Source organism: Haliotis rubra, unplaced genomic scaffold (genome assembly GCF_003918875.1).
Source record: "Haliotis rubra isolate DU_JTF1 unplaced genomic scaffold, ASM391887v1 Scf820, whole genome shotgun sequence".
Taxonomy (NCBI): domain Eukaryota; kingdom Metazoa; phylum Mollusca; class Gastropoda; order Lepetellida; family Haliotidae; genus Haliotis; species Haliotis rubra.
In genome coordinates, this window is record NW_025767547.1 from 270871 (window position 1) to 283545 (window position 12675).

Genomic DNA, 12675 nt, shown 5'->3' on the forward strand with positions numbered 1-12675 from the left:
TGGCAGTGTTTGCTTGTTGGCTGCAACTGGCCAGCCTTTACTGACCTCTGTGTGTGCTGCAGGTGTGTAACATGGAGAATGTGGACCCACTCGGCATCCATACCGGGGAGTCCATTGTTGTCGCCCCCAGTCAGACCCTCACCAACGCAGAGTACAACATGCTGAGAACTACAGCCATCAAGGTCATCCGCCATCTCCGGGTTGTTGGAGAGTGCAATATCCAGTATGCCCTCAATCCACACTCACAGCAGGTAGGTCAAGGTCACTCAACAAGTAGGCCAAGGTCTGTCAAAAGGTCAGCAGGTATGTCAAGGTCACTCAGCTGGGAGGTCAAGGTCTGAGCACATATGTCATAGTCACTTAGCCAGTAGGTCAAGGTCACTCACCACGAAGGATTTTGGTATGTCAAGGTCTCTCATTTTATGTGCAGTAGATTTAGAACTTGTAGTCATATCATGCATCATGTCTGATGGCCAGTCAATAAAATTCAGGCTGTAAATTGCCAGAGGTTAACTGGATCGCTTTGATTAAAATATACTGACATATTAAGACCAGATTCATTTGCAAGTTGAAAAGTTCAATTTATTCTTATCCAGACTCTTATCCTTATGCTTGTCTCCCTTTTCTTTTCCAATGGTAGTGGAAACACTTGAATCCCTTGAAGTTCCTGAAGCGGACGTAAAAATACACTCACCCACGACTTACGTCCCATTTGCCCTTTTCCCACGCAAACAGTCATGTGACCAGCCTTACCAGTTTTATGAATTTCAGCAGTAGCAAGCAACATATGGTTTGCAGGCTGATCTCCTGTTTTATCAGCCGTGACTTGAGATGACTTCCTCACCCGATCCATGGCACGTCTATAGATATAAGACAAATATTGATTAAATTGTATATTTGATAAATCAACACAATAAGTACAGCGCAAGCTGGAAGAACATGGTTTTATGCACGAGGGGCATTGGGGGTGAGGATCAGCCACGGATAACCTGTGCCTGCAAACACTGCAAGATTTCATGAAATGTAAACAAAGTTACATAACGATGAAATTATGACACAAATACAATTAATTTTTACAATTTTTTTACACATAATACAAAGTAGTTATTGCCAAATCCATACACAGCGCAATTTTAAAGAATAGGATCTACATAAAACGGATATAATGCCGTATATGGGACTCCAGTGCTTGCCCAACCATCCGCTTGGCCGAAAAGGGGGAGAGTGACAAGTAAGGCTGGTCACATGACTGTTTGCGCGGGAAAAGGGCAAAAGGGAGGTAACTCGTGGGTGAGTGTAATTTTACGTCCGCTTCGGGAACTTCAAGGGATTCAAGTGTTTCCACTACCATTCGAAAAGAAAAGGGAGATAAGCAAAAGATCATGAGTCAGGATAAGTATAAAAATATCAATTTTACTTGAAAAATTACATGTCTGTCCCTAACATGACTAGAAATTATACCTGCTACACAACCAGTTGACAGATTATAACACAAATTGGTAGTTTTAGAAGACAAAAAATACTTCTGGACAGGTCCTATCAAGTTGAATGTCCAGTCAGTTATGTGGATCTATAGTCACATATCCTAACCTGATTACAAATTGGCAAGACACCAACTGAAGTATTAACCAATCCTATTTCAGTATTACATCATTGAGGTGAATGCCCGACTGTCTCGCAGCTCAGCCCTCGCCAGCAAGGCCACCGGGTACCCACTTGCTTACATCGCTGCCAAGCTGTCGCTAGGAATCCCCCTCCCCGAGCTGAAGAATTCTGTCACCAACTCCACCACAGCGTGCTTCGAGCCCAGTCTCGACTACTGTGTCGTCAAGATTCCTCGCTGGGACCTGCGCAAGTTTTCCAGGGTCTCAACCAAGGTGAGAAAGGATGTTATTGAATTATTGTAAGGTGATGGTGATATGCAGTGTTGGGGTTATGGGAACAAAGGGAAGGTTACATGGATCATAGATACTACAGGGAAGAAGAAGACGACAATGGAGAAGAAATATTTTATTGAAGTGTCACATACAGAATTGCATGTACAACAAACAGGACAGCACAGTTAAAAACAGCGCTATCCATTCGGCCTTAAACCGTTGAGAACAGTAGTAAAATAGAGATAAAATCACTTCATTGCTACAGGGGCAGTGGGGTAGCCTAGTGGTTAAAGCGTTCGCTCATCACGCCGAAGACGTGGGTTCGATTCCCCTCAGTGTAAAGCTGATGTGTTTTGACTGTTCCCTTTCCTGTTTTTAGATTGGCAGCTCCATGAAGAGCGTGGGAGAGGTGATGGCCATCGGACGCAAGTTTGAGGAGGCGGTACAGAAGGCCCTGAGGATGATGGACGGGAGCGTGCTCGGCTTTGATCCATACCTCAAAACTGTCTCCGAAACTGTAAGTCATTCAGTCAACTCACAGTGGAGGAAACTTCGTGAATACCTGTGTCTGTCATGAGAGTTTGATGTAATGCACTTTGAGGTCTGACTTTGTGAATTTGTTGGTAACATGTCAACCAACGTACACTAAGCCTGTGGATCGGTGCTCGTGTTATCAGTTATAGATGTGTCTGCTCTGGACTGGTCCACCACCATACTGCTGGAATATTGCTGTGGTGTTCAGAGACCAACCTGACGATATTGCCAAATACTGAGGCAAGAAGAGTGGACAAGCCTTAAAAATTGCTCAGTCCATTTGTTGATCTTGTTACTGATAGCAAGAGAAAAGGATGAGACACTTTCTTTGTCGTACGTTAAATGTGCTACTGACTCACATTGTTTTCAGGAACTCCGTGAGCCGACAGATGAGCGCATCTTTGTCCTGTCTGCGGCTCTGAAGCAGGGATACAGCATAGAGCATCTGTATGAGCTGACCAAGATTGACCACTGGTTCCTGCAAAAGTTCAAACACATCACGGACCACATCACAACCATGGAACAGTACAGGGGCAAGGTAGGTTGTTCCAGGGGCAAGAGGGGCGGTGGGGTAGCCTAGTGGTTAAAGCATTCGCTCGTCACGCCAAAGACCCTGGTTCGATTCCCCACATGGGTACAATGTATGAAGCCCATTTCCGGTGTCCCCCGCCATGATATTGCTGGAATATTGCTAAAAGCGGCGTAAAACCACACTCAGTCAGTCAGTCCAGGGGCAAGGGCAAAGGTAATATGTTCTTCACAAGTAGGGATGGTAAGCCTTTGTTCAGGGAAGGTAGGCTGTTATTTGGGGCAGGAGGTTGTTGATGGGGTTACATAAGCCTATTCGGAAGGGTAAAAGTGTCTGTTTGGATATGAGGGGGAGCAGTTGGTGGGGAAGGGTGGGCCTTTCAGAGGGTGAAACTGATTGGTTTGGGGGGGGAAGTTTGGCCTTTTGGAGGGAGAATACGGTCTCTTCAGGGGGTTGGTGGGTATAAGTATAAGTAGTTCAGAGTAGTTTATGCTCTTGTACTATGACTTTGATTGTTTGTATTTGATATTCATGTCTTGCACATACATGTTTCAGGCCAGTACTGTTCCCAAGGAGACTCTCCTTTATGCCAAACAGTTGGGCTTCTCAGACGAGCAGATAGCTGTTGCCATAGAGAGGTTGGTTCTAGTTAAACACTAACAAATTGTACACATACAACTTGAACTCTTCATTACGATTGAAGTTGTTAAGCATTGACCAGTTAGGCATCAACCAGTTAAATATTGAACAATTGTTTAGCTTCTGTCAATGATTTTTTTAGAGTTATTAATTGTACACAGGTAAATTATAGTTAAACACCCAGTCTATTTCATGCACGACAGCTCAGTTGATCAGATGGTCAATCTCAGATTGGTTGCATGTCGGGACTGAGAAATTGTAGTGTAATCAATCACTAGTTTGTCTGGTCCAGACTGTAATATTTACAGGAGGTTCTCGTATGGCTGGAATATTGCTGATTGCAACATTGGTCAATAGACAGACAGTATTTTGCTAAATTCTGTTATCTAAAACTGACATGAGTGTAACTTATATCATGAAGAGAGAGGAATAGTTGAAGTCAATATCTTTCAGTACGGAGCTTGCGGTGCGGAAACATCGTGAGGCTTTAGCGATTACACCGTGGATCAAGCAGATTGATACAGTGGCTGCCGAGTGGCCCGCCCAGACCAACTACCTGTACTTGACCTACAGCGGCCAGAGCCATGACCTTGACTTCCCCGGGGGCTACATCCTCGTTGTCGGCTCCGGCGTGTATCGCATCGGCAGCAGCGTCGAGTTTGACTGGTGTGCTGTCAACTGTATCAGGGAACTTCGCATAGTAAGTGGTGTTTTACAGCTGAAAGAGGTGATGTTTGCATGACACAAGGGGGTGTGTCCATTTTACAAGCAGAATAGTGGGGATCAGGTTAGAATAGCTGGGATCTGGGTTTAAGTGGGTTCACAGGGTGGAACAGTTAGGGCGCTGTGTGAAATAGTCGGGACCTTAGTGGGAACAGTGGAAACAGAAGGTGGAACAATGGAGATCCAGGTACAAACATTTGGCACCCACATTGGACTTGTTAGGACCCAGTGGGGAGTTAGGTTGGAACATTGGGGTTCCTGGTTGGAACAGTGGAGACACAGGGTTTGAACTCTGTGGACACCAGTTGGAATAGTGCGTAGTACAGCTTGATGGACTAGTTCTGACCCAAGGTAGAATAGTGGGGACCAAGGGGGAATAGTGGGGACCAAGGTAGAATAGTGGGGACCAAGGGGGAATAGTGGGGACCAAGGTGGAATAGTGGGGACCAAGGTAGAATAGTGGGGACCAAGGGGAATAGTGGGGACCAAGGGGGAATAGTGGGGACCAAGGGGGAATAGTGGGGACCAAGTGGAATAGTAAGGATTCATCATGGAATAGTTGGGACACAGATTTGACTGACTAAGTTTGGTTTTACGCCGCTTTCAGCAATATTCCAGCTATATCACGGCGGGGGACACCAGAAATGGGCTTCACACATTGTGCCCATGTGGGGATTCGAACCCAGGTCTTCGGCGCGTGACGAGATTCATAGACGTGGGTCCATTACAAGAAATTTTTCAGAGAGATCGTCCTTGGGGTACATATTATGCATTTTCCGGCTGAAAAATGTCCTGTGACAGTTGTATCAATGTTTTTGAATAAAAGATTGAACAATAAATAAACTCTTTTATTTATTATCGGCCCCTACCTCGCGGAGTTACCTCCCTTAAGCATGCGCACCAACTGGGTAGGCTCCTAGACCCGTATCATCATTCCTTCTGCTGTCACTGCGTGAACAGGCGTGTTTATAATAGAGCGCACTTCATGAGCGGACAGCTGAAAGCTACTAAAGAAAGCTATGTCTGAGACACCACCTGTATGTATGGTCTTTATTTGCCTAAAACAAGGAACAGTAAAGCTTTACAGTTGGTTGTTTCATAATTGTGACTTTATTATTAATACAAATTCAGCGAACTTTCCGTGGTTTTACGCGCGTGTTGCTCTGCCATGGCGGGAAGTTTAGCGTGCCATGTGGTCGTAATATTGCGTATTAAAACCAACTATTACTTTCGTGGTAACCTTCGCGTATTTTCAATGTTTTCTACGTGTTTATATGCTGCTGGCGGCTGTTAGCTACATGCTTGCGTGTTTGCTTTCAGGCCTTTTCATCCTGTTAGGTCTGTGGACAGAGAAATTCCGCGGGCGACAGGCATGAGCTATCGTTGCCTGTCTTGAGAAGGCAGACCCGCGGCGCTGAGTCCTGCCCTATTTGTCTGGCCTTTTCCCCGGGCCCAGAAGAGGCGGGGCCCGATCACGTTGTTTTATCGTGAGATGCGTGAGGCGGAGGGACCTGGCGCGGAGGTCCCCGTCTAAAACAAAGCGAGCGTCAAAAAGGAAAAAAAATCCGAGGCCCTTCCCCTCTCCTACCACTTGAGTGGTTTTGACATGTCGGTAATGGACTCTATGTTTCAGCAGCATATGGACTCCGTGAAGTCGCCGTTCGGGAGTCGGTTGGAGGTCTCCGGCAGGAGTTCCTCACCCACTCGGACGGGGAGAAGTCGAGGGTGGGATCGCCGGGCTCGGCTCGATCCCTCAGCCTTGGCGTCTGTAGATCCGTTGCCTCTGGCCGGATCCGGGCCTTCGGCTGCTCGAGGAGAGGAGGTGCTCCCAGTCCCCCTCGGAGTTAAGCGCAGGGACCGTTGAGTATTCCTGGTATTCCGGTCCTTGCGCGCCACCGCCCCCTGAAGGCGGAGGCACCAGTTCTGCCTGGCCTGCCTCCAGCGTCACCGGGACGGGGTCCACGCCGCGCCCGGCTGGCGCTGGCGTGGAGCCGTCTGTCTGTTCTTCCCTTCCTGTGGTTCCTAAGCTAGGCAGTCCACCGGGTCGGGGTTAGGGTCCTCTTACGGAGAGACCCAGCCTCTGACTTCGGGCTCGGGCGCCGAGGCAATGGAGCTTAGGGGAGGTTGAGGAGCAGGGCGGAGGCTTCCGTTTTGCCGACCTTGCGGGAGGTCCGGCAGAGAATTGCCGAGGGCCTACCCAGGCAGCGGTGCCTGCTGGTTGCGTGGACTCGACTGAGTTCCGCTTGCCAGGCGGCGTTTGCCCTAGGCAACCCTCGCAGAGCGCAGCTCCGCATTCTGCCGCCGTTGGTCACCGGGCGTGGTCGATCCCTCTTGTCTGGTGCCCGATGCGGTTTGACTTACGGATCTCGTGCGGCGCTACCAGCAGGGGAGGATTCCCTGCCGTTGTGCCAATTGTAGGCGAATGTGTGTTCACTTCCGTAAGCCCTGGGGAAGGCTCGGCTTCCTCGAGCAGCTCCGGCTGCTCGGCAAGGCGCCTGACTCCACCTTTTGCCCTCGGCGGTAGCCCCCTGCGACGCAGCGTGCGGACCTACGAGGAGGTCTGCGGGCAGCGATGCAGCAGGTGCGGGTGGTGGTCCATGAGGCCTACCTCTCCTCGGTTCAGAGGTTCGGCCCTGGGCGGAGGGCATGCTGGCGGCGATGTCGCGCGCATGTCGTGCTGCTCCGTCAGCTTCGGAAGTGCAGGCTCACCACGTGGCGACTCTTTGCGGTCTGCTGCGTCGGCGGTGATGTGCGCGAGTCATGGGGATCGCAGGCTGTGGCTGTCGGCGTCTAGGTACTTCGGCAGCAACACAGCGAACCTTGCTGGCCCTCCCTTTCCGTCTGGGGCGACCCTCTTTCCAGGGGCCCAGCAGGTCATCACGGGGAGGCTGCGCTGCAGCTACCTCCTTCAAGGACTCTAAGGCCTTGTTGGAGCACCAGCGGGTGTCTGCGCCCAGCGCTCCGTGCCACCTTCCTCCGCCCGGGGTGCAGCCTACACCCGAGTCTGCCGGCTGGCCGGCCGCTTGGTAGGGGTAGGCGGAGGAACAGGTCCGCCAAGGGTAGGGGCAAGGAGCAGTCCTCGACTAGCTCCCAGCAGCCTCGGCGGGCGGGAGGTCTGCCCGACCTCCCGTTAACCCATCAGGCTGCCGCTCAAGCCGTGTGTCACGCCCAGTCAGCTCCGCTACTCGGGTCTACACCGCGGCGCTCCTACCCATATCCCAGTGGGAGGCGCCTCTCTCTATTCCTGCGGAATGGGAGAAGGCTACCAACAAGCAGCAGGTGCTGGCCACGGTCAGCATAGGCCATCTCCCACTGTGGGCGAGTCGCCCGACTTCACCGGCATACGTCGCACTCGGTGCCGTCATGTCAAGCCAGAGGCGGACATATTGCAGCGACGAAGTTCAGGCTCTGCTGGACAAGTCCATAATCGGCGCATTCCACGGGGAGAGGAACAGGCGGGATTTTATTCCACGTACTTCCTCGTCGAAGAAAGGCGGCGGGTTTCGTCCGATTCTCAACCTCAAGGGGTTGAATCGCATGCTTTCGAAGTACCATCCTTCAAGATGGAGACACTGCGCTTCGGTGATCTCATCTGTTCAGCCCGGCGATTGGCTCCGTCAATCGACCTAAAGGATCGCGTATCTGCATGTACCCATACATCCATCGTTCAAGCAGTACCTTCGGTTCTCTTACGGCGGGATGTATTACCAATTCAGGGTGCTCCCCCGCCGGCATATCGACTGCCCCAAGGGTGTTCACCAAGCTCATGTTAGTCCCAGCTACCCTAGCTTCGCTCGCCAAGGAAGGCGTTGTTACCCTTACCTAGGCGACTGGTTGCTCGGAGCACTAACACAGCCAGCGAGTCAAGATGCTACTCACACAGTGATAGACATTCTAACTTCGACTGGGGTGGATCATCAACCTCAAGAAATCCGACCTGGTACCCACCCAGGACTTGGTTTTCTTGGGTAGCGATTCAAGCGAACAAGGATCTCGTTTCCTTGTAAGCCCGACCGGGTCACCAGAGTTCGGAGATGGTATCTTCATTCCTCTCCCAGCCCCAGGCACCAGCACGGACTTGGCTCCGTCTACTGGAGCCATATGGCGGCGGCGATCTCTGTAGTGTGCGGTGGCGGTTGAGATCGTCCCATACAGCAAGCTTTGGCTCGGCTGTGGACTCACCGCGGAGGATCTGGGCGCAGTCTCACAGTCCCAGTGGTTGACACCTCACCTTCAGTGGTGGACAAATGTCGGGGAATCTCACCAGGGGTTCCCCTTGGAAATCCGGCGCCAGCTCTCACAGTTCAGACCCGATCGTCCCTCACGGGCTGGGGGTGTTCTGGGCAGTCTGTCGGCTTCCGGACTCTGGTCGAAGCGAAGCCCACCTTCACATCAGCGTGTTGGAACTGAGAGCTGTGCGGTTGGTATTGGCTTCAGAGAGCATGTCCGTGGCCAGGTAGTCCGTCTTCAGTTAGACAACCAGGCGGCCATGTCGTACATCCTGAAGCAGGGGAGGCGCGGTGTCCCCAAGCTCCTCCGGGAAGCGTGGGACTTTCTCCTCTGGTGCGACCAATGCGATTGTCAGGTACTCCCTGTTTATCTCCGGGGCTGGAGAGCGTCGCGAGCAGATCGGCTCTCTCGCGGATCCTGGCCCCCCTGCAGTGGATGCTTTCGACAGGCAGATATTCACAGTAATCTCCCCAGTTATGCGGTCGTTCGAGGTGGATCTGTTTGCGTCGGCGGGGCGCATCAGACACCCGTGTTCTGCTCTCGGATACGGACCCAGAGGCGTTGGCTGCCGGCGCCTTCCTGCTGGATTGGCCGGGCAAAGTGCTCTGGGCGTTCCCGCCGTTACCACTCATTCCCGTGTCCTTTCACAGCTGTCCACCCAGCCAGCTCGGCTACTTGTGCTACTGGCACGCTTTGGCCGTCACAGAGCTGGTTTCGGTAATTCTCAGGTTTCTGGCTCAGCCTCCTGTTCTATTACCTTTGCGACCCGGACATTCTCACTCAGAGCGGGGCCCACCCAAATCCCGCGGATTCAGTGGGTGGCTTGGCCTCTGTCAGGTCTAACCTCGAGAGCCGCAGCGAATTCCTGCAGCAGTTGCAGACACAATTCTGGCCGGTGGGATTCGACAAGCGTTCGATGCGAGGATAGGTGGTCCCGCTATGCTGGCGCTGGTGTTCAGATAGGGGATTGCAGATCCCTTTTCTGCGGATTTAGTCAGTATTGGAGTTTTTGCAAGCTCGTTTGGAAGAAGGCCTGGCGGCCGACCATTAGCGGCTACTCCACGCTATTTCCACTTTTCACACCCTGTCGATGGTGCTCTTCTGGGGCAGCACCCTCTCGTCTGGCAGCTTTCTGCTGGCTGGCGGAGCGGATTCGACCTGCTCTCAGGCGAACCAGTCCACCTTGGGATTTGTCGATCGTGCTTTCGATTGGCTGTCGGTCCCACTTTCTCACACCTATCGGCTATTTCCATTCAGTTGTTGACCTGGAAAGCTGTTTTCTGGTGGCGGTAACATCTGGTCGTAGGGTCGGCGATTTACATGCTATGTCGTCCGACCGGCTGACTGTGTTTCACTGCGGATCGTGTCAGTATTAAGCCTCCCAGATACTTACCGACCGAAGGTCGATCCAGCTTTCCATGTGACAGCTCCTATCGAACTTCCTACTCTTACCCAGCCTTCCACATCGGGGACCACTCCTCTGAGCACTCACCCGTTGGATGTCCGTAAGGCGCTCAAAGTCTATATCAAGCGAGCGCAGGGGAATCGTGCGGGTACCCAGCTGTTCTGTTATACGGTGGCGGGAAGGCTGGTCTGCCAGCGAGCAAGCAGACTTTGTCACCAAGCTGGCTAGTCTCGTATTTGTGCGGCTTATCAGGCTAAGGGCAAGCCTCCCCTGAGGGGTTGAAGGCTCACTTTCGGTCAGGGCAGTAGCAGCCTCAAAAGCTTTGCATCGGCACTCCCCATTGAAGAGATCTGCTCCGCCGCTATTTGGAGCCGGCCAAGCGCGTTTATCGCCATTATCAGCTCGTCGCATTCCGTGTCGTGCGAGCTTTGGCCGTACTGTTCTCTCCAGTGGACAGTGTCCTGCCACCCTGACCGAGTGAGTCTTGGTTTATTGGTTTGTTTTGGGCTACTGTACAATAATTCCATTATTGACATGTCTGCTACTGTGTGCTCACTCAGAGAACCTGTACCCCCTTCGATTCTCTCACGGAGTTACTATATCGTTAGTGAGTGGTATTTTGCATTCCCCTACGGTGCTCTTATGTAAAAGCCACTTAGTGGGTGGGGATTCATTGACATTAGCACTCGTGCAATGTCTCATTATGCTAGTGAGGTAGATCTTTGAGCACAATTCCTCCCTGTCAGTTCCCCTCCCATAATGCCTCTGCGAGGCGAAACTGGGACAAGTGACAGGTGAGTGTTATGGCGTCTGTTCAATTTTTTCCATGATCACGATCGCTATATTTGTGTGTGCTTGGACAGAATTCCCTCCTCCCTGGCCTCCGGTCTTTGGGAGTCTGTGTTTATGCATAATATGTACCCCAAGGGCGATCTCTCTGAAAAGAATTAACCAAACCTGCAGAGGTTTTCAATTCTTTGAAGAGAGTAGATCCTTGAGGGTAGAAACCTCCCGCCTCCCGCAATTCTGTTCACTGATATATTCAGCAGAAGGAATGATGATACGGGTCTAGGAGCCTACCCAGTTGAAGTGCGCATGCGCTAAGGGAGGTAACTCCGTGAGGTAGGGGCATTATAATAAATAAAAGAGTTTATTTATTGTTCAATCTTTTTATTCAAAAACATTGATACAACTGTCACAGGACATTTTCAGCCGGAAAATGCATAATATGTACCCAAGGGCGACTCTCTTCAAAGAATTGAAAACCTCTGCAGGTTTGGTTAAATTTTTGCCTCGCGGCCATTCCCGTCAGGGACACACACGAGGTGTGCTTACGTTGCCTCACCCAAATTGAGCATGAGGAAGAGGGGTGTGTGGCATGTGCCACTTTTACGCCTCAAACGATTCGAGCACGACGAGTGGATCAGCTGTTCTACAGCAACCTGATTCGGGCGGGGGGTGATATCTGGGCACAGGATCCCCCGTCCAAGCGTTCGCCTGGTGCCCTGACTGGCAGTCGCCTCGGCACTGCCCAGCTCGTGGACACCTCGGCGCCTGGCAGCCAGTCTGGGTTGCCCAGGAGGCCTGTCGCGGCAGGTTCCTCTTGGCGCCAAAAGGCGACTCAGGCGAGTTCTGCCCAGCTGTTGAGGCGGGAGTGCCGAGGATTATGCTCATGGAGGGCTTTGGCTTTCGTCTCTGAGGCAGGTGCGGGAAAAAATTGCCGAAGCCCTGCCCCAGGTGGCCGTTCCCACACAGGCGCTCGACCCCGCGGAGTTTCGGCTCCCGGGGAGGCTTTCGCGCCTACCAAGGTCGCCGAGGCGCGCGCCCGCATTCTACCATCACTGGTAGGTGAGGTGGTAAATCCTCTCTTGACTGGTTCTCGCTCGAGATTTGATCTGCCCGACGTTGGCAGGAGGTACCAGTTGGGAGAGGAGGCGCTTTTCGAGCCGCCAGTGGTGGACGAGTGTGTCTTTGCGTCCGTTACTTTGGGGGGATCGTCCTCGTCTTCCCTGGCCTCGGCCAGGCAGGGCAGGCGCCTCCCCCCTTTTCCTACTAATTCCCTTACGCTGAAGTCTGCGTAGCGGTCCTTCGAGGAGTGCTACCGGTGCGCAGCCCAGCATTTAAAGGTGGCGGTCCACTCAGCCTACCTGTCTGCTCTGCAGGGGCAGCTGGTGGACCAGAGCGCTTGTGACGCCGACTTGTCGGCGCCAGTGCTCGCGCGGCAGCTCACGGGGGTACACTCACATCTGGCTCGGGATAGCATTAGGTGCTGTGCCAGTCAGATGATGGGTGCCGTGATGGGCCTCGCGCCTGTGGTTGTCTGTGGCGGTATTCACCGGCCACGCAACAAGCGCTCCTGTCATTGCCCTATACCATGGGATCTTCCCTGTTCCCTGGGGCATTGCAGGTTTATGCGGGGAGGCAGCGGAGGCTGTTTCTACCTTCAAAGACTCTAAGCCTTTGTTGGAGCAGCCCTCCGGCTCCTGCGCCACCGGCCTTCCCGCTTCGCTTCCGCTTATCCTTCTGCCCGGCGAAGGATGCTGCAAAGTGGACTGCCCTTTGCAGTCAAGCGAGCAGGCAGGCGCAGGCAAGGCAAGGGCAGGCCTGCTCAAGCTCAGCAGCCTTTTCGGGGCAAGGGGAAGCCAGCCCGGCTTCCCACTGATTCCTTCCCCAGAGCCCTTATTGCCCCCACTCACGCATGGCGGAGACTTGCCGACTGTGGGGTGCACTGCCTCATG

At 52.5% G+C, this 12675-nt stretch overlaps 1 protein-coding gene across 1 annotated transcript in view; it reads left to right on the top strand.

Annotated features, from left to right (window-relative positions):
• Positions 1–12675, top strand: part of LOC124262101 (CAD protein-like) — a 108561-nt gene that overhangs the window by 18375 nt on the left and 77511 nt on the right. Inside the window, 8 exon segments of the mRNA XM_046696546.1 lie at positions 63–251; positions 1644–1877; positions 2257–2394; positions 2782–2949; positions 3496–3578; positions 4033–4279; positions 12019–12214; positions 12345–12655. Of these exon segments, the coding sequence (XP_046552502.1) occupies positions 63–251; positions 1644–1877; positions 2257–2394; positions 2782–2949; positions 3496–3578; positions 4033–4279; positions 12019–12214; positions 12345–12655 (1566 nt within the window).